General features: G+C 45.5%; 1 protein-coding gene across 4 annotated transcripts in view; it reads right to left on the bottom strand.

The window, feature by feature from the left end:
* DGKI (diacylglycerol kinase iota) overlaps positions 1-24,675 on the bottom strand; it is a gene marked incomplete at both ends in the record, with an annotated part of 420,018 nt that overhangs the window by 345,433 nt on the left and 49,910 nt on the right. The window contains one exon of one of the 4 annotated variants that reach the window (XM_080932357.1): positions 12,327-12,370. The exons of the other annotated variants lie outside the window; for them this stretch is intronic. Within the exon in view, the coding sequence (XP_080788483.1) occupies positions 12,327-12,370 (44 nt within the window). Of the gene's footprint in view, positions 1-12,326; positions 12,371-24,675 lie in introns of those variants that run through there. 4 annotated transcript variants of the gene reach the window in all.

The raw sequence follows: 24,675 nt of genomic DNA, 5'->3' as shown, positions 1-24,675 counted from the left end.
AAGTGATTTAACCTTCATTGCCTCAGTTTCCCCATATTTCACTGAGGCAGTAACTTATCTACTCTTTATAGTTAATCATGATTATTAAATGAAGCAATACACATAAAACAATCAAAGACATGTTCACTCTGTAAATGCCCAAAAATCACTAGTGGCCAAGAAATGGATAATGGTAGTTCTTTAACCAGCTTGCTGAGATCTGCTGAATCCACTCTGCCCAGAGAGCAACCTCAGACAGACTAGGGCCCTGAACGCTTCTTCAAAGATACACTCCTTCTCCTTCTACCTTGGTGAAGGTCTTACCATCAGCAAGCTAGTCAACAGAATTTGATGTTTCCTCTCTTCCTTTGATATCATCTCCCACCTTCACCTCCTTCTCCTTCCCGCTTTCCCTCTTGACTTCTCTCATGAATGCCCCGTTAGGTCTCTTAGAGTTTGCCACAGACCTTTTGCCCTTCTCTGTCTAAATGTTCTGCCCCCTTAGTAAGCTGTTACACACAAGAATTTAAATATCATGGTATATGAAAGCCTATAGAATCTGTCTCCTAAACTCCCTACCTTCTTATCTTACAATCTGTTACTGATCCCCATGCGAAAGCTGCCTGAGAAGCTTGAACTCAACTTGAAAAATTTATCCCAAGAACCCACACCACCTCTGCAGTTCCACCCAGAACCTGGCACCCTGAGATATCCCTTCCTCTCATATTATCATCTACAGCATAGCTAGGTCATGACCAAGTCCAGCTGACTTGACTTCTTTCGTTTCCCCCAAGGCAGCCTAAGCTTTTTGCTAATATCTCTTTCTTGACCCACATTATTTATGACATAAATTGTCAAAAGCATTTACCCTTTTCAAATCATTCCTTATCAACGGTTCTTCCCAGTTTTAAACCTCTACAGCTCTCACTGGTCTATAATTTCTCAAACTTAATTATGGCTTTCCTAAATAAATCTTTGGGTCCCACCTCAGAACAGAAACCAGATTCTTCAAGGGAGTGACCTGAGAAGGGATTCCAAAACTCAGATAAGTAATGAAAATTCTTTCGTGCTACAACCATTCTTTCTGGGGGTACTCCACGGGTTTTCCTCCCCCTGCTCCAGCTCTCAGCCACTGGTGACCACTGAAAACTAGTTTGCCAGGTTACCCTGCATACTGTGCCATCCATCATGCATGCTGTTCCCTGATTATGTGGCACCAAAACTCCTCCACATTCTTCAAAAGTGTTTGAATTTAACCTTTGCCCAAAGCTTCAATTGTTCACGACCACCAGTCCCCCAAGTCTTCATCATCATATTCTCCGTGCCACAGCATCCTGGGCATATTTCCACCAAGAACATTACCTACTTCTTCTTACGCCTGCCATGGCGCATGTATCTCCTAGGCTCAGTCTCTATTCCCGTTTCTGATAAATGGAGAGTTTAATATTACGGAGTGAAGGGCAAAGAAAGTACATCAAGATTTAACTCCATCATCCCAATCACTCATACGTATGTAAAACTCTCTGGCCTCACCCAAGGTTTCACTATCTAAAGCTTTAATACCCATGTTCTCTTGAACCTTATCTAAGTTAATGATTAAGAGGAGACGTTTTCAGAGGGGCACAATGTCCACATGTTAAGTCTGATGAGTCACCAATTTCTTAAAGTATAAGAGAGACGTAAAACACTTTTATGCCTTGGTAATAAGCACATGAAGTTTATCCATGTGACTCTCTTTTCTAGTCGGAAGCACACAAATGACCACTGTCAAAATGGCGTGGCTCCGGAGCATTAGAAAAACTGTTCACAGGAGAATGAAGCGCCAGCTGCTTGATGTTTCTCCACAAAACAATGACAGTCACTCAATAGCTTTGCTCTGTTCCTTGGGGTGTACCTCAATCCTTCCAAAAAACCTTTTGAAACCTACATCTCAAGCTAGTATCTGCACTGACTCTCTAGAATTCCAGAAAGAAACAGCCTTATCTTTCTCTCTGGGGCTGTGGTGATTTAGGGGTGTACCCTAATGAGACAACTGAATCTCCAGTCTCTAATGAGATCCTTAGCTTTGCCTCTCCAAGAATAAAGAGTGTCGGTGATAAAGGGTGAACAAAGGAAGGAGGGCTTTATTTACTCCGTGCTGACAACTCTTAACAGGTAGGGGTCACTAAGGGGGAGTAATGCCCCAGACAGAAAGAGCAATCTGAGCTCACTATGCTGGGATACCAGCCAGCAGGTTTCCCACAAGTGTTACAACGCCAGGCTCAAGACCTCAAGAAGTTTGACCCTCTTGTCCTAACTGTAAAGGCAGCAAGAGTGACCTGGATCTGAAAACCAGACACAGAAGGGAAGTGACAGGTTGCCTCCATAATCTAGCCTTTCTCCATGGCACAGGTCGAAATGCTATACCTGTTCTAAGACACTGAACATGTCAAGTAATGGCTGGTCAGGGGCTGTCACTGATCCAGGGTCTGGTCCTAAAAATATTTAATAACTGCACTTAGATGCTGACTTCAGCTGTGACTGACTGGGGTTACTCAAGAGTATTCTAGGATGTACGCTTCATGAAGCAGTGGGCCCTCAGCTCAGCACGCCAAAGTTCTTATAAACCCCTGAATACACAAGTCTAGATGGACAGTCTTGAATTCTAGATTCCTTTATGGCTCATAAGGAACTTTGATAGGAGGTAAAAGGTGAGAATTCCCTTTATTGTCTCCTTTTCGTACATGTAAACTAAGGTAAAGTAAGCTAGGGTAGCTTGCACATCACTATTTAACTTATTTTAAAAGCCTCCTAGCCCCAGCACAGCTCTATGTGCCACAGCTTCCAAGATGATTTAAGTACAATACATCCAGCCAGAAACGCTACACTGTATCAAAGTTTCTAAGAGCCATGCATAAAAGCCTCCCAAGGCAGGCCATTTACCAACCCCATGGGGTAGCTCCCCCTCACCTCTCTGGACTTCCCTGCAGTTTGACTGATGTGCCATGATAGCCCCATTTCTACCTGTTGCCCTGGGCATTTACTAAGCTCCTTACTATGATTTGAATGCCCCATGCAAACTCATGCTGAGGTTCAATCCCCATTGTAAGGTACCAAGAAGCAGATATAAAGGAGAAGCCCTTAAAAGATGATTAAGTCATGAGGACGTTGCTATCACAGATGGGTTAATCCATATACAGATTAGAAAGTTTATCTTGAGAGCTGCTCTTTGTACATTCCTTCCTCCCCATGTGATGCTGTTTGCAAGACTCTACCAAAGGTTTCCACCAACAAAAAGGACTTTGACAGAAACAGTAGTCTTCCCTAGAACGTCCCAAGTCCAGAAATGTGGGATGAATCAACCTTCACTCCTCAATAGCCCAGCTTTGGGTATTGTGCTACAGCAACAACAAAGACCAGACTACGTCACTTTCTATCACTCTTACTGTCTTGGTTAGGAAGACAGGTGAGGGTGGCCATACTCCTTACCACTCCAGGGGACACACTTCAAACCCTAACATATGAAATATCCATAGGCTCACTCCAACCACTGACCTCTGCAGCACCTTACCATTCATCCCTGCTACCATCACACAGAAACTATCCCTTCTCCATTTTGCTCATGATGCTACTGAGGCTCGGACAGTAAGGAGCTCCCGTAAGATTTCACAGCTAACAAGACAAGTCTGATTCCCATCCAATACACTCAGTTCTCTCTGCTGGCTCGCTTGGGCCTCCCTCCAGGCCCTAGGCCCCTTGCTGATGGTCCTTCTCTGGAAAGCTCCTATCTGCTCTGTGTAAGAAAAGGTTCCCTGGTCAGCACGCACAAGGCTCCAGGTGTGGCCTAAGCATCTGAGTGACAGACAAGCTGTGCTGCTTATCAGGATCCAGACCTTATGGTTCCGTTACTCCAGGCACACTTGTGTCACTCTTATTAAACCCATTGGCTTGTATTGAGCTTATAGTCGGCGGCAACAACTCAGTCTCTTTCTCTACTAGGAACACTGGCAGTGGGTGCTCACACCCATCGTTACCACTGACTTGTTTTTTTATTCTAAAATCAGATTTTATTATACCTTTTTGAAATGTCACCTTGCTATCTTTAAACTAGCATTCCAGCACACCCAAGTCAAGACACATTGGTCACTCTTTATATCTTCCTGTGTGCTATAAATCTGAAAAACACTGTGTGCATTCTTCCAGCTTGGTGGCAAAGCCTTACTGGCAGTCTCGGAGTGACGTCACCGGAGATATCCTTATCAGCCTTCCAAAGCTCCTTCCTGCCACAGTTATCCCTATCAGGGTTTAAAGCTGTTGCCTCATTGGTCCAGTGAAGAAGAGGGAAGCCTGGAGTCTTCCTAGAGGTCACAGACTGTACTGCACATTGTTTATCATACAACACAGCCAATCATACTCCGGGCTTGCAGGAACCAAGGCGAGGCAGAGTATGACATCCAGGTCACCAGGAACAGTGTGAACCCCCAAACCATCCAACCTACTACTGGCTAAGGACAGAAAGGTGAGGGTTGGTTTCAGAATTCACCCCACAGCTTCAAACAGATTCCCAGGAGAAGCCATCTCCCGACTCTAGGCTGGAACCTGGTGTTTGAGTCAGCACGGTGAGTCAGGGTCCAGGTAAGTAGTCAGAGATGCTGAGAAGGAGAGAGTAATGGAAGCCTGGCAGGATAGAGAGTTCCTAGACCCCTCATCCATTTCCTGAAACCTGACACTCTTTCTCTTTGCTAGACAGGTCCATGCTGGAAGGAAAAGGAGCTGGAGAAGGTCGGAGAAGGCTAAGGGCCCTGAGACATAAGGAAGGATAAAGGGCTGAGTCCACTACCAAAGCTCAAGGAAGATGGCTAAGGGCTCCAGGAGGATATCCTGACTGTCCCCCAACCAAGGGGAAGGGGAAGCAAACTCCAGGTAATAAAGGTCCCCCATGTTGATGGAGTCAGACTTCTATGAACTGTGGCACTTTAGTGTCTTGTTCTTCTCTGTTCCCCTCCCAAATCCCAACCTAATGAAAGCAATTACATTTTTAAAAAGTATGACGCCATGCAGATGAGGGAAAATATATGAGTGACAGCGACAGGAAACAGAAGGTGGGCTGTAAACAAACAAGCCCCGCCTCCACCCCATCCCCAACCAATCAACTCAAGAGAGTTAGGCCCTCTGCAGGAAGACTGGAGAAAGGCGGGCTGGGTCACAAGAGACCAGTCCTACTCCTTCCCTGTGGGAACAGGAAGCAAAAGGACTGTGGGTCACAAAAGAGGTCCCGAGAGGGGAAGAAGACATCTTAAGAGGTAGCTGGGAAGGAGAGTAACTGAATACACGTGACCTGAAAGCAGAGGGGGAGGATTTACTTGGGGGATAGAAACAGGAACAGCGAGAGGGGCGTCAGGAAAGACAGGGGCAAGCAGTGGGGGAGGGGGCCAAATAAAAACAGAGTGCAGTAACAGTGGAACATTGAAATGCCATAAAGAAGCTCATTACTAACTCACTCAAACAGTTATAAAAGGAAGGACTGGGACCGAGGTCTCCAGGACAGAGGGACACAAGTAGAGACAGTCTGTAGGATGATGATGGCAGAGTAGGAGCATGTCGGTCTAAAAGGAAGGACCCGGGCGGGGCTGGGGAGCTGAGGCAGTGGGGAAAGCACTTGCCAGGCAAGAATGAGGCCTACGTCCACGTCCCCTAACACATGTTAAAATCTCAGTGTGGCAGCATACACTTATAGTCTGTGCCCTGAGGACGGGAGCTGGAAGATCCCTCGGGCTCAGTCGCCAGCCAGGTCGTCAAATTGGTAAGGGAACCTGTGTCAAAAATACGCCGGAAAACAATCGAGAAAGAAAGCCAAAACTGACCTCTGACCTCCACATGCACATGTACATATATATCCACGTACACCACATCCCAGCTCGAATGTAGCTCTCTAACACCTGTGACCCAAGCCTGGAAGATTCCAGACCAGCAAGTGCTCGCAGACGACGCCTGAGGTCTCTCGACAGAAGAACCTGTATCTGACACGAGGGCCATCCGTGGAGCTCCTGCCAGCTCCTGCCGCCTCTTCATAGCTGTGACTGAGAGGAGCTGATCCTGACAGGGGAAAGCTCAGTAAAATGAAAGGCAGGAGCACATCACATAACGTGGAAGAAGGAAGAGGCAAAGGGTGCTGGCGAGAAGTTGCTCTTGCGACGGGGAAAACTACACAGAGCAAAAGCCATAGGGAACAGAGAAAGGTCAGGACGCCTCTCTGGGGGCAAACCCACAGAAATGGAGGGTTAAAGTAAAGAACAGCAGAACGTTTACAGCCAACAGGAATCCGAAAAGAAATAAAGCACCATAGAAATGATACTATCTGTGACATCCACCTTAAACGGCATCTCTAAAACCATACTAATTACTCACGTGTGCTGGCACATGTCTGTAACCCCGGCACTCAGGCTGATGAAGGAAGGTCATGAGTTCCAGGCTAGCCTGTCCGACATAAGTAAGACCCACCTTAAAAAAATAAGTAAGCCAGATGTGGCAGTTCATGTTGGTAATCCCTCAGCCTCAAACATGTGGGACAGGAAAACTCACAATATGATTGTGAGTTTAGACTATAAAGTGAAATTCCATCTCAATACTAAAAATCTTAATAACTTACATTATGTCCTGGTTAAAAGCAGGCTCTAGAGCCAGATTTACTGAATAAAAGTACCACCATTACTGGGTCCGTGACTTTAGAGCCGTCTGTTGAACTGTGTGAAGAACTTCCATATGGTTGCTATGGAGTTCAGACATTTCTGCTCCTCAACAATGTCGTACATTACCTTAACAAATGTCATCTATCACATAAAATTTTACAAAACAATGCAACCCAAGTACTTTCCCCCTAAATTAACAAGTCTGACATAACAATATGGGGAAGACAGAGAACTGTGTCAGGTGGACACAAGGTTGCGGCTTTCAGATCTTCCCAGGCATGGAAGGAAGACAGATCATATATGACGTAATTATAGGACAAACAGGACTTAAAAGCAAATGCCACAGGAAGAGTTTGAGGGATGAGGGGAGCTGGTGGGGACACAGGAATTGTTTATTTTATAGACATTTTAAGACACACATATTTAAGTAACCTTATCACACTGAGTGACACACCAGAGGGAGGCCGTAGATGACTTTCACCAAACAGCTTCTGCAAAAGCTAAGCTCTGACTCAAGAGCAAAAAATATCCTTCCCAGCTGCTTCCAAACAAAAAGTAAGCAAAGGGCATATTTCCAAGGGAAAGGAACCAGGTGGCTGGGGTGAGCATCCCAGATCGGAGCAAAACCGAGCTGTGTCTTCTGGCGCAAAGTGCCCTAAATTTTCACCCCCTCACAAACTCCTCATGACCTCAGAGCCTCTCCCCTCTCATCTTCCATCTCCCTTCCTTGAACCACCTCTTCCCTGCTGGGGACAAAAGAAATTGCCGAAGCCGGACTAAATGCTGCTAGATTGTGTTCTGAAGTCTTTTGAGTTTTCTATTAAATGGCCCATATGCTGGTTCCATCAGGAAAACTAGCTCTTGCAAGAAAAGCATTTTCCTGAGATGAAATGCCGGCGCTCGGCATTCAGCCTGTGGCATGCTGTCATGCTCTTTGTGAGAGGCAGCACAAGAGGAAAATGCCAGTCACTGTGAGAGAGTTTTGAAGAAGACAGATTGGAAAGAAAGACAATCTTTTCTTCTTTTCAAAAGGGGGGGGAGGGGTTAGGGGGAAGAAAGAAAATGGGTCAGAAAATTCTGAAAAGAGATAGCATTTGTGCTCAGGGATTTAGAATTTCGATTTTGGAGCCCCGATGCCTGGTGGTAATCACTCCTTCTGCTTCCATTGCTTGCAAGGGAGAAGTGGAGCAATGTAAGAAGAGCCAGAGATGCTGGAAGCCTGGAGGGAGAGCTGGCAAGGCAGCTGAGAGCAAAGATCTGCAGCAACATTCTGTCCCCAAGTGTGCCTGAAAATTTGGAGCTAATATGAAGACTCTTTAAACTACGTACATAGGCGTAAGATGATCCAGAAAGAACTATTTTTAATGAACTGGAGAAAAAAAGAAAACCAAGCCTGCCACCAAGCACTGATTACTAGCAAATGTTACTTTTGCAATAAAAAATAATAAATTGGGTTAAGGACATAGCTGTGTGGTAAGAGCACTCGCCTAGCACACATAAGGTGCTGAGTTAAAAATGCACCTATAGCAATACATACATACATACATACATACATACATACATACATACATACATATAGTTTTAAATGTTATTAAATTTTAAATTTATTTGAAATTTCAACATCAAATAATCTGAGGTAAAAGAAAAGCAAAATCAAGGTGTGCGTGGCAAACCTTAAGTGAATAAAGTAGCGACTGAAGCCTTGTGGGGATGCACTTCCATTTGGATAGAATTTGGCTTTTTGGTCCCAGAGTTTGTGTTTATTCGGCAATATATTCTGTAATTACACTCTGTTGTGTACAGAAATTAAATGCTTCATTAAGATTGACATGGAAGCATTCATCTACTACTTAGAGTCATGTTACATCAGGCAGACGATGTGAAAATCACAGACCCAGGATACTGGAGAGATAGCTCAGCGAGGAGCATTTGCAGCTTTCCCAGGGGCCCAGATTTTGCTCCAAGCACCCACATGGTAGTTCACAGCCATATCTAACTCTAGTTCCACAGGATCTGATGCCCTCTTCTGGACTCCATAGGCACCTGTACACACACACACACACACACACACAGACACACACACACACGGAAAGTAAAACATAACGAGCTGTTAGAGGTGGCTGTGGTTAGGAGGAGCACATGCTACTCTTTCAGAGGACCCAGGCTCAGCTCCCACAGCCTATATGGTTACACATCACCATTCCTAACTCCAGTTCTAGGGGTTTCAATGCCTTCTTCTGACCTCCTCGGGTACTAGGCCTTCTTATAATACACATACATATATGGGTAGTACACACACACACACACATGCACTACACAAATCTGCTCACTGAAAAGCAAGCACACAGAATGGTTTGTTTCTAAGGCAGAAAGAGGCTCAGAAGCCCTCAGACCTGTACCCTCTTCTCTCCACCGGAGGCAACCACTCTTAACTATGAAAACTTGCTTGGAAGGTTTCATCACATTTATTGCTAATGTAAAAAGAAAAAAGAAAAATGAAAGAGGATGCCAGTTCCAAATTATTCATGTCTCCTTACTTAAACAGGGCCAAAATATTTGGAAACACTGCCGGTGGTTGTTCCAAGTTGTTGTATTCATACGTGCAACAAACAGGCTTCTGTTTCAGACTCCAGCGACAGAGACAAGCTTTCCTCCTGCCTTGGAACGGAGAAGCAGTATGGCAGTGTGACCCTAGAATTTCTGGGGACAGACATATCAGAAAGAGACAAGGGGGTGGAGAGAGAAGGGGTGAGTTAGGGTCTCAGTGGGAGAGACTGAGACTATGCTGGAGCAGAGGGTGGGTCCCCCGAACAGATCTGTCCCTCTTCCCTCCCTCTCTGCTGAGCAAGATGGGATCCATTTTTAATCCTATAAATGGCACCCGAGCAGCTATACATTCCACAGTAGACTCTTCTCATTTGAACCAGTAAAAGTATTCTGTAAAACACTTGTGATTACTTATAATAAGGCATCTTATATCAACCAAAGTAAATGCATAAAATGACCTGCAGCAAACAGAGGTGAGGAAATCCTTGCAAAGACAGGACAACTGGGGAATCCTCACACAGCCAGGGTGCATAAAGTCAAGAAATCACTGTGATTATGTTACTACACTCGTTGGGAAGAAAACTAATTCCTTCCTTTGGAGAGCGAGTCTCTGAAGGAATGTCCTGACTGCTAGAAAAAATCTGAACCCCTGAGATGTAGAGCTTAAAGGACACCCTGTGGTGAGGTCCCCACAGACTCTTGACAGTTCCCAGGAGATACTGAAAGGTACTGAGCAGGAAACTACATCAACAGGCAGCTGTTAGGAAAAGACAGGGTCTGGATGTGATAGCTCTGGCCTGTCACCCACAATCCAGGAGGCTGAGTCAGGAGAATCACCTCTACCTCTAGGCCAGCCTGGGTTACAGAGTGAGTTCCAGGTTAGCCTGGGATACCGGTTCAGAGAAATTCTGTTGGCAAATCCATATTTATTCACGTCAAGAAATGACATGCTGCTTAAAACAGCAGAGAAACCCAAGGATAGAAAGAAAAGTAAATAAACCCAAGCCTTAGAAAGACAAATGTGGGGACTAATGCTTTCCCAACATTCAGTATAAGTAAATTAATCTTAATTTACCCTCGGTGCAAGACTACTTTAAGTATCATTTTCCCTTTCTAGACAAAGAGACTGAGGGTCACAGAGACAGCTTGCCCTCCTAAAGACCCAAACAGTAAGGTAGCCACTGGAGGACCTGACTTAGCCAATGAATGCTCTTTCTGTCTCCACAGGGCAGATGCCTACGAAGAGTGGAGGTTTGTACATCTCAACCCATCAGCATAGATATATAATACTAAGCCTTATCAATAAGTCAGTATGAGTGAGACTTGTCTGAACTTTGTCCTGTTGCTTAATCTCCACCCTCGGTTGTGATACTAACACTAACTGCTATTTCATAATATTACTAAATTTAGTCAGAAGGTCCTTAAAATTCAAATAAAGTTTTTTCAGTATTCTCCAATTGAAAAAAACGGGGGGCAGGGGACTTTCAGAGTGTTTTAGTAAGGAGATACCCATGAGTACCCAGCCTGTGGGAGAGGGAAATCTGCTCTGAACGACTGCCTGCTGCCAGTCCATGAAGGGTTAATGACAGAGGTCCCCAACCATAGAGCACCTCTAAGGGGTGATGGCCCACCCAGCACACTAAGCAGATATATTTTCAAGTAGGGAGAGAAAAAGTTACTTCCATTTTTAAAAAATACAGGACAGAAGAAGATGGCTCACAGGCAAAGACACCTGCCACCAAGTCTGGAAACATGAGTCTGAGTCCCAGGATCTACATGGTAAAAGGGAAAGAACTGATTCCACCCCCACAAAGGTCATCCTCTGACCTTCACATGTGTCCCAAGGCAGGTCTGTGCCTACACACTGTGTATACACACACACAGACACACAGACACACACAGAGAGACACACACATACACACACACACACAGACACACACAGACACACACACACACACACACAGACACACACACACACACACAGACACACACACACACACACAGACACACACACACACACACACACATAGAGAGAGACACACACACACAGACACACACACAGAGACACACACAGACACACACACACACACAGACACACACACACACACACACACCTTGCACACACTAAACAAAGCAAATAAACGTAAAATAACACAAACACTACACTTTCCCAAAAACAGTGAAGACGCTACAGTATTCCCTAGGAATGGCCGGGCTGCAACTGAACTCAGAAAGGGTACCAATACTGACTCAAGAAGTTATGGGTATAATCTGATCAACATGGAATTACATTATAAATATTCTCACGCCGAAAAGGGGAAATCACACTGGCTGCATAGCTGCAGTCTTCCTGACTCTCTTGTTCACTAAAGCCCGACCAGCTTAAGGGAGATCACCTCTGGACATTATGGATACAGTGGAACCAGAGGCTTCCGTACAGTTCCCACAGACTGCATCTCGAACTCGGACGTCCCCTCTGTTGTAAATACAACTAGAATCTCTGCTCCCTATGTGCATCCTTTCCTGCTTCCTGCTCACGTTCATGTATGGGCAGTACACACATTTGCTATTAGTCCACCCCAGACAGAGAGAGAGAGAGGGAGGGAGGGAGGGAGGGAGGGAGGGAGAGAGGGAGGGAGGAAGGGAGGGAGAGAGGGAGGGAGAGAAGGAAAGAGAGGGAGGGAGGGGGAGAGGGAGAGAGGGAGGGAGAGAGAGAGAGAGAGAGAGAGACAGAGAGAGAGAGGGAGGGAGGGAGGGAGGGAGAGAGGGAAAGAGGGAGGGAGGGAGGGAGAGAGAGAGAGGGAGGGAGGGAGGGAGGGAGGGAGGGAGGGAAGGGGAGAGGGAGCGAGGGAGGGAGGGAGGGAGAGAGGGAAAGAGGGAGGGAGGGAGAGAGAGAGAGGGAGGGAGGGAGGGAGGGAAGGGGGGAGGAAGGGAGGGAGGGAGAGAGGGAGGGAGAGAGGGAAAGAGGGAGGGAGGGAGAGAGAGAGAGAGGGAGGGAGGGAGGGAGGGAAGGGGGGAGGGAGGAAAGGAGGGAGGGAGGGAGGGAGGGAGGAAGGGAGAGAGAGAGAGAGAGAGAGAGAGAGAGAGAGAGAGAGAGAGAGAAAGAGAAAGAGAGAGAGAACTGAACTCCACCTCTGCCTGGTCCAGGGGTGTTTTTCTTTCCAGCGGTCCCACATGTCTTAGTTTCCAGTGAGCCAAGTGTTCCAGGTCCCTTTACCAAGTAACACCTCTTCTGAGACCACCTTGTGGGTGTGCAGACATAGCTGCCAGGTGGGTCTGCAACTCCAGCTTGCCTTACTCCCTCCTTTAAATGTCCCTCTTCTCGGGCTCCTGTGACAGTCCTATATAGAATGGAGTGGGCTGTTAGAACTGAATGGGAAGTGGGGCAAGCAAGAGTCATGGTTTCTGTGATGTCATGGCACCATTATTACTGACGGCTGTACTCAGAAACATGCGAGGCCATCAGCATCTTTGAGCAAGTCTCAAGTTTTCCAGTCAGCGAGTTTTCCAGGCAGGTCTCCCGGGTGGCTTCCGCTTAGCACACGGCTGGCTCAGAAGTTCTCTGACTCACTCACGTTGTTTCTCCTTCCTCTCCCCAACCTCTCCCCCTGCAACTTTTAATACTAATGGGTGTCCAAAGAACATTATCCCATCTCATATCAAGATGAAGGAGCAGGTCAAGGATTAAGTTGGGCAGTCTTGGTCATGAAACCTCAGGGAAATGCACTGAAAGCCCATGACGACAGTACAAAAGAAATACTGAGAAAGGTCTTTCAAAGCCGGACAGACATTCCTCAGTGTGGACAAGCGCGCACTGGCCTCTCTGTGACCCAGACCCCTCGGTGACACTCCTTTCTTACCTGTCTTTAACCAGAAAGGTAAGGATATAAACCACCATCATACCAAAACTCCAAATGAAGTATAGAAATTCACATGAGCGTATGTATACATGTTTGCTTTGGAGTTTCCATTCCTAGAAGATAATGAAGACAAGTGCACACACAGTGCAGGTAACAGGAGGATGAAATACCGATCAGCCTACTGTGAACTGGCAGTTCCTCCCTATAAACCGATCCTACAGCAGCATTCTCGCAGCCTCAGAGAGATGTGAGGAGCAAACGTGGGCACCCACACTTATAACACCAAAGCCTCGGAAGAAGGTACATAGTAAAGAGCATTATGAAAACCGCATTATACATGAGAGAATATTCTGTAATAAAGAATAATGACGAGGATCTATTAAGTTCTCATTTGGAAAAAAGAGCATCAAATGGGGCTGGAGAGGAGTTCAGCAGTTAGGAGCACTGGATGCTCTTCCAGGACCTGGGTTTGCTTTCCAGCACTCACAAGGCAGCTCACAACCAACCATAACTCTGGTTCCAGGGGAACAAACTCCTCCTCTGATTTCTGTGGGTCCTACACACACACACACACACACACACACACACACACACACACACACACACCGCCCATACATGGTTCCAGCGCACACACATATGAACACAAAATTAAATAAATGAACATGTAGCTAACAAAAATGCATTTTATTTGTTTTGTGTGCCTGTGTCTCTACAGCTTGTCTCTGAAGACGGGAGAGAATGTCAGATCCCCCTGGAGTACAGGCAGTGTGAGCCACACAGTGTGGATGCTGACAAGTGGACCTAGGTTCTCTAGAAGAGCCAGACTATAGTGAATCACTGGACTCTAACCACCTTTCCAGCCCCGAAAAGCTATCCTTGAATGAGAGAAGAATCAAAAACCAGCCCAATGTGGAGCCCGGTGCTTATTAATGCAATGCATGAATCACTTGTGCAGATTGATGTTTTTCCCTGTTTTAAATCATGGTTGATATGGAACTATCAATTAGCTAGAGACAGCCACATCATCAAACAAAGGACCAAACCAACTAAGAATTCAGAATCTATCGTACTGATGTGGCAAGCCAGTTACCTTTAGCTTAGTTCCCCCTAAGAGGCAGTTACACCAACGTCAGCTTACTTAGATGAGAAAAAAACATATTTTAGGTGCTCAGTTGTCTGTTTACATAGCTCACCATTCCAGGGTTCAATGGTTTCACAGTCACTGTACTGTGTGTGCTCATTCATAAAAACTTAGGGGAAATGAATGGAATATGGAAATGTGCTCCACACAGAGGTGGTGCTAGGGAGGTATATTTAGAACAGATGTAGTTAAAGATAAAGCTTTTGTTTTTAATTTTATATTCTTTATTTCATGAGAATAATATGCTTATTGTTACTACAGAGTGCTATTATTACATAACAAAAGTTGGAAAGAATGCTTATGTATTTACATGTGCATTATACACCAACATGGAGTCAACCAGGATGATGTCAAGGGAACCACAAGCAGAGGTTGACCACAGTGTTTTTCAAAATGGTATGAGAAGCCTTTGAGGTACATGAGACGCTCAGAAAAGTAGGTTTTATGTGAGAGGGGTTCAAAGAACATGGTGGGGGGGAGGTCTGTTTAACCTGTGAGTAACAAGATGGGCCGTTCCCCATCAATCTCTGGCCCCAGGGTCACGAGAGAGGGAGAACTGGCCTGTCCCTCACAGACTACAACACTTGGCCCTACACCTTGTTTAGGTGGCAAAGTAGGGCTGGCTCTGGATGAGTGGGGGGGGGGGGTTGCAGGGTAAGCAAGCCCCAAGGGTGGAAGAACAACTGGGGGGTCTGTCCCATGCTGGCTGCAGCACTGGATGAGCTCATCCCCGTGATGTGGGTGCAGGAGAGCTGGGGGGCTGAGCACCTCAGATACCTCTCAGACCCAGATCCAAGGCTTTGAGTTGACCCATGCTAATATCTACCCCTTCTATCAACTGCTAGAGCCCGGGAAGGGGCTGATCCTGCAGGTCCTAAACCACAGGATCTTCATGACGCGGGCAACAACGGAATATCCAAGGAGAGTCTGAGTGAGGATCCAGTACTGATAGTGCAGCAGAAGCCAGAGCCCCCAACTGGATTCATTGCAATGAACATTTGCTAGCAGAGAAGTGTGGACAAAAGGGTGTGCTGTGGGCTATACCGCTACACACTACAGCTTCCACATGAAGATTTTTTTGGAGGGTGGGTACAGGGGAAGGGGAATAAGTGGGATTGAGGTACATGATGTGAATTTCACAAAGAACCAATAAAAAGTTTAAAAAGAGAAAAAAAAATACTCCATAGCAGTGGTTCTCAAACCTGTGGGTTGCAACCCCTCTGGAGAATCAACAGCCGTTTTACAGGGGTCACCTAAGACCCTCAGAACATATTCATTCTAACTCGTAAATGTAGCAAAATTATGTTATAAAATATCAATGAAAGTCATTTTATTACTGGGGTCAACACAACATGAGGAACTGTATTAAAGGCTGCAGCATTAGGAAGGTTGGGAAGCAATGGCTTCAGGAAAGACGAAAAGGAAGGAGAAAATAATGAGATAATCATCAGTTACTGTGAAAGGTCTTAGCCAACTGTGTGGCTTGTGCCACTTGGGAAGCTGAGGCCAGAGGATTGCTGCGAGTCCAAGGTGTCTAGCACCCAGCCTGAGCTCCACCAAGAAGCTTTAAAAAATTAAGATTTTTGAATCCAGACCTGCTGTGTTTCTGTGGGTATCTGGGAGGCCTGACACTGTGTAGCTGAGGAACTTCTATGGGGACTTCATTTTGGCATTTAATATATGTCATGAGTAAAAGGGAAGACGAAAACCACTCAGGAGATAATTGGATACCTAAAGACTTACACAACAACCATAACTTGACCATACAGTCTGATGGACTAGGACATATATCTTTGAAGGAAGTATGAAAACCTATGCCATCCCAGCTAACATACATTTTCTCTCTGTCTCTCTCTGTCTCTCTGTCTCTCTCTCTGTCTCTGTCTCTCTCTGTCTCTCTGTCTCTCTCTCTGTCTCTGTCTCTGTCTCTCTCTCTCTTTCTCTCTCTCTCTCTGTGTGTGTGTGTGTGTCTGTCTGTCTGTCTGTCTGTCTGCCTGCCTGCCTGCCTGCCTGCCTGCCTGTCTGCCTGCCTGCCTGCCTGCCTGCCTGTCTCACTGTTTCAAGCTTGTGGATAAGAGCTAAGCTCTCATCCATCACCATACCTGCCTTTCTCCTGCCATGGTCCCCACCATGGTGGTCATGGACTCTAACCCTCTGGAACCATGAGCTCCAATTTAAATGCTTTCTAAGTTACCTTGGTAATGATATCACAGCAATGCACAAGTGACTAAGAGAGACAGTCAGAGAGGCCTTGCTCATAAGAAGAGGTGGTTAAGCAACTACCCGCACGTGTCAAGGAGCAATGATATGCTACAGGTGGGGGGAATAAGGTAGTGAGGAACCCCACCAGCGGAGTTCCCTTCTAAGAAACTGATCCCTTGAGCTGACTTCTGAAATGCTGTGGGCCTGACTAGGCTACAGGGAAGGTAAAGATGGAGGAACTTCTGTCAGGCCCCAAAACACAGACAAGGAAGGGAAATCTGCAGAGCAAGGTGTGCAGATAGGAAGTCTGGAAAGATCTAGAGAAGAAAGCAGGAAGTGGTCTGCATTTGAAAGGACACTATGAGAGCAATGGAAAAGTGCATTAGCCAGAGATAAAGGAAATAAGGACCTAAAGGTACCTAAAGGTGCTCTCTGAGGATCTGCAGCTTGCTCTGAGCCACAGCTCTAGAGATTACAGTCATAAAAACCAGAATAAGGACTGTCCCTGTGTGTGTGGCTGGTGTACATGGTCCGATGCTGGTTACTTTAATCTTTTACTTGCCGCCTTTTTTGGGGGGCGGGTCTCTTTATTGAATCCAGAATGTGCATTTTAAGCAAAGGCACTCCAGTGAGCCTTCTGACTCTACCACATTACTTAGCACTGGGTTTATATATGAGTGGCACCATGCCTAGCCAGGCCCTCTCCACGACTACAAATATTTGTCTTTTAAAAACTGTTTAAAAGCATTGGGAAAATGCCTATGGCCAGGCCAAAACCAGAGCAGAGACCATCATCACACGGGGCCTTACATGGACAAAAAAAAAAAAAGTAAGTTTGCAAATTCTTTCCTCAAGAATTTTTTTAACCTTTTATTGGTGTGTGTGTGTGTGTGTGTGTGTGTGTGTGTGTGTGTGTGTGTGTGTGTGAATTTCACATCAGGCACCACAATCCCACTCATCTCTCCATGCCTTTCTATTTGCCCTCTGCCCTTGCAACCTCCCCTCCAGAAGAAAATATAAAAGAAATAAAGAAAACAAAGGCAAGAACGAAACAAAAATCTTGCCATAGAAGCTGTGGGACTCCTCTCAGAGATCCTGTTGCTGCCCTGTGATGTGGGGATCCTGCAGCTTCGGATCTGTAGATCCAGCCCCTTCACATTCTCCCGCAGTTCATACATGGGGTAGATGTTGGGGTGAACCAACTCTGAACCCTGGATCTGGGCCTATGTAGAAGCTGAGTTGGTCAACTCTCCAGCACTCCCTGCCCAGGCCACCAGGGCCAGCTCTGCTGGGCTCTGGGGAGGGACTTGGGAGAGGGAAGCATCTCTCTGGTTGGTGCCCATACTCCATCCCCACCCTACCCCCTGCCACCAAGGCCAGCTCTACTGTGCTACCTAGATGAGGTGCGGCTGCTCTCCAATGTGTGGCAGCAGGAAAGGGGCTCTTCCTCTCTCGCACCCTAGGGGCCAGCTCACCTGCAGTTGGCAAGGCCCCATTGGGGAGATAGGTCTGGGATCAGAGCACTTTTAATCCATACATAGCTGAGCCTTCAGGAAGCCTCAATTTTCTGAGTTTATTGACGTGTCAAATAAATTCAAAAGAAGCAGAAAGACAGAAAGTCAGAAGGCAAATGTTAGAGCAAATCCAGAATGGGAATGAATTCTGAAATCTTCAATAAATCTTTTCTTTCAAATCCTTGGAAGTCAGTAACCTATATGTTCAATCTTAGAGTAAATAAGATCCCCACCTAATCGTAGTACAGCTATAAAAGTAAGTTGATAAATGTGTGTGTATACACACATGCACACACACTCACTCACACATACACACACACACACATGTACTCAACTACAGTGAAAAGCCTGCTGCCTCTCGATGCAAGAACAAGTCTGGGGAAATGAAATGCTTTCTGTTTCTAAGAGGCATCAGGGTACAAATTAGGCATGTGACTCACAAATCAGAACTGCACAGCTCAGACCTCAGTGACGTCAGACGTCAGTGACCGTGCCACAATGAGCTCAGATGAGTGTCTAAGGAGATGGTTCAGTGGTTACAGTACTTTCTGCCTAAACACGCCTAACACACTAGAGTGCCTAAACACACCTAACACACTAGAGTGCCTAAACATGGATCCACAAGGGCTGCATAAATGCCAATGGATGTGGTAGCTGTGTAATCCCAGCCTCAGAAAGGCTTTTCTCAGAGCAAGCTGGCTACAGAGATCAGCCATATCAACAAGTTCTGGGTTTGTCAGAGACCCTGCCTCAATGGATAAGTCAGAAGAGCCACGCCCAACATGAAGCTTGGGCCTCTGTATGCACATACACACATGCACCTGGGTCAGAATTTCACTGCCACTGTTAACGCATGCCAAGATAAAGCCCACGAGAGGTAAAGGGCACAGGAGCTCCCTTCGTAGGGGACAGATTACCACTGGAGCAAACGGTGAGCTTTATCCCTTTACCTGACTTGTTACCACAAAGTAAGAAGGCCACAACAGATACCGGCATCTTAGTCAAGGATTTCTCTGCCACTGTAAACTCAGAACTGTGAAAACAGAGATATTCTTGTTTTTTTCAAATTAAGGGTTCTGTCACCAGCAGAACAAATGGGCTCAGTGCATTTAAGCTGTATTTAAGGCTTATAATGTCATTGATACCAAAGAGTGTGCATTATGAAGAGAGCTGAGGAATAGTCTTGAGACTCAGAATTAGGTGATTTCACCAAAGCTCATTTTGTTACTTTCTTATGGATTTGAAACGTTCCAGGATATACATCCTTTTTGTTTAAGTTAACTGCATACTTTAAGATGACAAAGGCCTGACCTAGAAAAGTGACTGAAGTCATATCCATAGAAGGAGTCTGGCTGCTCTTCAGTAACCTGTGACCAGTAAGGAAAGTGCTAAGAGAGACACACTTCATGGATCTCACGCCATGCAGCGGTAGCCCAAGAAGGGAGTGTGCCTCTGTGTAAGGTACACATTCGATCTCTACGGAGGCTGGCTACAGACTCTCTTATCATTCAGTGCAACCCGTCCCTGGATGTCGCCGATTCTGAACCCATGGAGCAAATTACCCAAGTAGATGGAAGTATTTTAAAGGCAGGAGGATTACATTCATATAGCAAGTTATTCTCATGGGCACTCCCTCTGAATCTTTAAGGAAGGCATGCCATATTTTCAGAAAAGAACTAGACCACTTTTGAAATTTGACAAAGAAGAAGCCAATGGACTGTTTATAAAACTCTTAATTTCTTAATCTTGTGACAGGCATACACAGATATGGGATCTGGTGTGTGGGGGACGAGTTGTTCCAGGGGGTTAGAGTGAAGAGGCAAACACTCCTCTAGATATGGAGAACAGTGGTTAAGGACGCTTGCAGGTTCACTTCAGATCAAGAGGGCTTTAAAGTGGCAGAGAAGGGCCTTCTCCTATACCCTTGGCTATTCCTGCAGCTTGGGAGACAGGTCAGTTTGCACCTGCTCTACCTAGCATGGGAAATGGGCTCGCTGTACTGTGAAGGAGAACAAGAGCTTGAAAAAGCCAAGCCTGCTTAGTGTCCCCCACAAAGGAGATGAAGGCTCTCATCATGAGATGTGGCAGCCATCACCAGATTGTCTTAGGAAGTGTTACCAGGAACCACAGGACTGAGTAAAGTACCACTGGGATAAACACTGTCCTCGCCTCAGGAAACCGTAAGGATGAACCCTTCAGCAATATGGAAGGAGGGATGCTGTAAAGCAGTCCAAGAAAGCGAACTCACTACCTCCAATGGAGATTATAGGAGCTGAACGGCAAGGAGGGAAGGAGCCTCACATCTAAATCAGCCTCGGGGCTTTTATTGTTTATATTTCAGTTGCAGAATTAGTGCGATGTTTTCCACATGAATGACTTCTATGATGACCCAAATGGCCGGAGTTGCCAGTGCAGGACATGCCTCACTGTACAGATTAAAGACAAGTGGGGGAGATCAAAGCCGTCTTAGGCTCTACATTCCACATGCCAAACGTGGCTATCTCCAGCACTGTTTAGCCATAGTTCTGAATCTTAGATCAGTCTTTGATTGCATTCATACCTCGGGATGTAGTACTTTAAAATTATGAAGCTTGCAGATGGAAAAGATGGCTCCGTGATTCAGAGCACTTGCTATTCAAGCATGAAGACCTGAGTTCAGACCCCTGGCACACATGTATAAACTAGACCTGTACGCACATGGCCACAACATTAGCATTGTGGGGGGAAGCCAACGAAACCTCTCACTAGCCAGACAGTCTCCCGAAAAGGAGCTTTAGGGTCATTCAAAGGCTCTGTGTCAGTGGCATAAGGTAGAAAGCGATTACAAAAGTAACTCTTCTGGCTTCCACATGTGTATGCATGGGTACACACATACACACACACACACACACACACACACACACATACACACACAAACACACACACACACACACACACAAGAGTATCCTTGTTTCTTCTCACTTCTATTCCACTATTTCCCATCGGTGTGATAAAACGTCTAATCAAAAGGAACTTGTGTTTTGTGAGTTTATTTTGTCTTACATCTCCGGGTAACAGTCCATCACTGAGGGAAGTACAGGAATTCAAGGCAGGAACCTCAGAGGGATATCTCCTGCTGCCTCACTCTCAGGCTTACTAGCTAGCTGTTTTATGCAGCCCAGGACCACCCACAAAGGGCTGGGCTAACCCATATCTACTAACTACCAAGACAAAGCCCCACAGACATGCCCATAGGCCAATCTGACTTAGGCCATCTTTCAAATGAAGGTTCTCCTAAATTGTGTCAAATTAACAATAAAAATTAGCCAGGACACACACATGAACCAGTCATGCATATAAAATATTGATTTTTTTAAGTGAGATGGCAGGTTGGTCACAGAGGGCTGTGTTGGTAAATGGGGAGCTTCACTCAGGCTCTGGGCCCTCCCTCTTCTGAGGTCACCAATTCCCATCCATACATCTTCTTACTATACAACTCTTCTTGGAGGAGCTATAATGGAGTCTCCAAATCTTCATATGCAACCCAAGGGGCCCCTTCTGTCATTTCACGATGAATCTGTATCACCCACTGTTAGCAGAAAGTTCTTTCTCAATGCAATGCTCAAGCTGTTTTCCTTCCTAAACTCAGTGACTCGCTGTCCTAAATGCAGTCTTTGAGATATGGTGGGCCCAGCCTATATCCCCAGAGCAGTGCATTGCTCGTGCACATAGCTCTTAAGTCCTTCTGCAGGTAGCCAAGGACTCCTTCACCTCCTTATCTTTGTTCTCAGATTGGTCCAGATTGCTTGGAATGTGATATTCACGCATGCCCACATCACACCCCCAGACCAAAAACTATCCATCTGTCTGCAAATCAGCCCAAATGTCATCTCTTTATAGTGCTTTTCCTATGTTTCTCAGGCTGGAGGGTTAAATATCTCTTTATCAGCACTCTCAGTGTTTTATTTTAACCATTTCTTTATCACTGTGAGAATTCATCTGTGTTCCCCAAGAAATTGTTCTTCTATAAAAGTCCTTGTCTTGTGCATTTTTTTTCTCTTGTATGTGAGCATGAACATGTGCTATCGCCCAGCATGTGCTCAACAAATTTCCTTAAGTGAATTAAAGTGAACCAAATGAATGGTTTCAAGTCACTTACAATTTAGACGGAAAAATGAGTATAAAGATTTTCCCTTGTTCATCTCTAATACAAAGTGGGCCTCAATATAAATCAATATTTCTAGTGAAAGAACGTATACAAAACAGGGTATCCCTTCAGAGGGTATAAAAGACATAGATGTTTGATGAAAGAATACATGACACCTTTTTTCCCATTTGGCTTCTCAAATCGGTACCCTAAGCTGCCAAGTTTAAAATAAATAATTGCAAGAGGCTGGAAGTGGGAGAGGCCTTCTTTAAAAACTAAAGTAAAAATAAAAAGACTGCCACCCACTCCCCTTACTGCCCTCCCACCAGAATGACTAGAGTTTTAACATCCATAATGGGATTGTTGCAGTTTTGAGGGTGTTGCCATAGTAACCAACCTCAGCCCTTCCCCTAATATAAGATAAAATTTAGCAAAAGGCATAAATAACAGACTCCCATTAGAAACAATATCAGACCTTTCCATATAAATAACTCGGGTAATTAAATGTTTCAAAACAGAATATTTAAAGAGCTGTGAAAAAAAATCTACAAAGTTTATTTTTAAATGAAGGGCTGGGGTGGGGGAAGGATATAAAACATCAGCTGGCACGCTTGGCTGCTGCGTGGTTGCAAAGAGTCACAGTCTCCAAACTTGGCTGGATGAGCTACACAGTCAGAACAGAGAGGCAAGGTTCTGTACTTGAACACAAAGGCTACACTCCTACCAGGAGGCTCTCTCCTTACCCTCGGGAGTCTTTTCAACATACAAGCAAGAAAACTTTCTTCTAGCTTCCTCACATACAACAGCCACCTAGGAAACCTTGCTCCCCCCCACCCAAAGATTTCCTAGTACAGTTGCCTGGATGACACCATCCCCTTCCTACATTCATATGCCTGGCTTTCTCTAAGGTTCTTTTAGGGGACCACAGCAGGAATCACAAACGTATACAGTATAGGACCAAGAGAATGACTAGTCTAGACTTTGTGGACTTCCAGCCTTTGTCCCAGTGACATCCTACAGTACCATGCAAAATCAGCCACAAGCAATACATAAAGGAATAAACATGGCTATGTTCCAACACACTTCTATTTGCAAAGGCTGACATCCAGACCAAGCCCACCAGCCAGTTTGTTGACTCTTTACTCAAGTGTATCTTGTAGACTCGCAGCTTCTACTGGCCACAGAAAACACTGGGCCATCATCATCCCAGCAGGTGAGTTCAAAGCACAGGACAATGAATGATTTAAAAAGCAGGGAAAAGGCATCACCACATTCTTAGATGGACTTCGGAAAAGCCTGCAACAGTCTACTCAGAGAAACTGGGAATGGCCCTGTGGAAATGTAAAGAGCTTCAGCTGAGGAGGTTGGGTAAGTACACATGTGACTCAAACACAAGGAGCTGAGTTCAGAGCCTTGGCAGCTAGGTCAAAGCCAGGCACAGCCACATGTCCAGTGGTGGGCATTGCTGGAGCTGGCTGGACAGATGATCTAGTGGGAAAGCAGGTTCAGTGATACATTCTGTCCCAAAAGAATAAGGTGGAAAATGATATGCCTAAATAGCTGACTTCCTTCTCTGGTCTCTGCACAAGGGTCACAAGCATCTGTATCTACACACACATATAGGTACACAATGCACAATCATGCATGTGAGCATTGAACACAGAGTTCACAGGGTTCACAGTTCACATTGAACACAGAATGAACAGAGTCTTGTATCATAGAAGGTCAGGTACAACCGAACCCAAAACTAACTAGATGGTGCTTTGCTTTCAATCAACAAGCAATGCCAGATGCCTAGGCCAGCGACATGACTCTGTTCAACAACGTAAGCTATTGTCACTCTAAAGTATGGCGGAGTTGCGACATACCTGCAAACTTCAATGATTCTTCTGAAGTTTCTTCAAGTTTCAGAATGAGACTTGGATGGAGAAACAGAGAAAGCAGGTCTCAGGAGATGAAGGGCATGTGACACCCAGCTCCTTAGTCACCCAGTAGCCATGTTACTTGGCAAAATGGGAGAGCAGTGTGTGAAACTGAGTTAGATAACTTAGAGAAGGTATCTCAGTGAACTAAGACAGATTCCATATCCGTTGCCTTTCTGTCCAGGGATTATGTAAGTCCTCAACCCTTGGCTTGGTTTTATCTGCTCTCGCAGGAAGACATCATTTAGGCCAATGATGCTACAGTCCAAAGAACATGTTATTGTGAGGTTTTTTTTCCTTCCGGAGAATGGCTGGAGAAGGAGAGCTATGAGCAATGCCTAAGCAACTCATTAGCAAGAAAACCAGTCCAAGTGAGCAACAGCCTGTGACAAGCGCCTCACCTCGGCGGCTCACACCTCAGTACTCATGAGCCTCCTCCCCCATCCTCTGTTTCTGTGTCTACCACTGAAAGCCACTTTCCTCTGCTGATATTGCTTCTCCTAACTAGCCCATGTTTTCCCTTGTATGTCTTCTGTCATCTCTTGCAATCCATCATGACATGAACTTGAACGGCACTCTTTCCAAGAATGTCTGATTAATCTTGCTGGACAATCGGTGATTCAGTTCCAGAAAGATTCTCCTTGCCCTGGACAAAAATCTTGGTAGCAAATCTCCAAAAGACTCATCACTACCAAGCACTGAAGGAAAGATTTAAG

The sequence above is a fragment of the Micromys minutus genome (assembly GCF_963924665.1).
Source record: "Micromys minutus genome assembly, chromosome: 18".
NCBI lineage: Eukaryota > Metazoa > Chordata > Mammalia > Rodentia > Muridae > Micromys > Micromys minutus.
The sequence above is the reverse complement of the archived record's forward strand: the minus strand, read 5'-3'. Positions and strand labels throughout refer to the sequence as shown.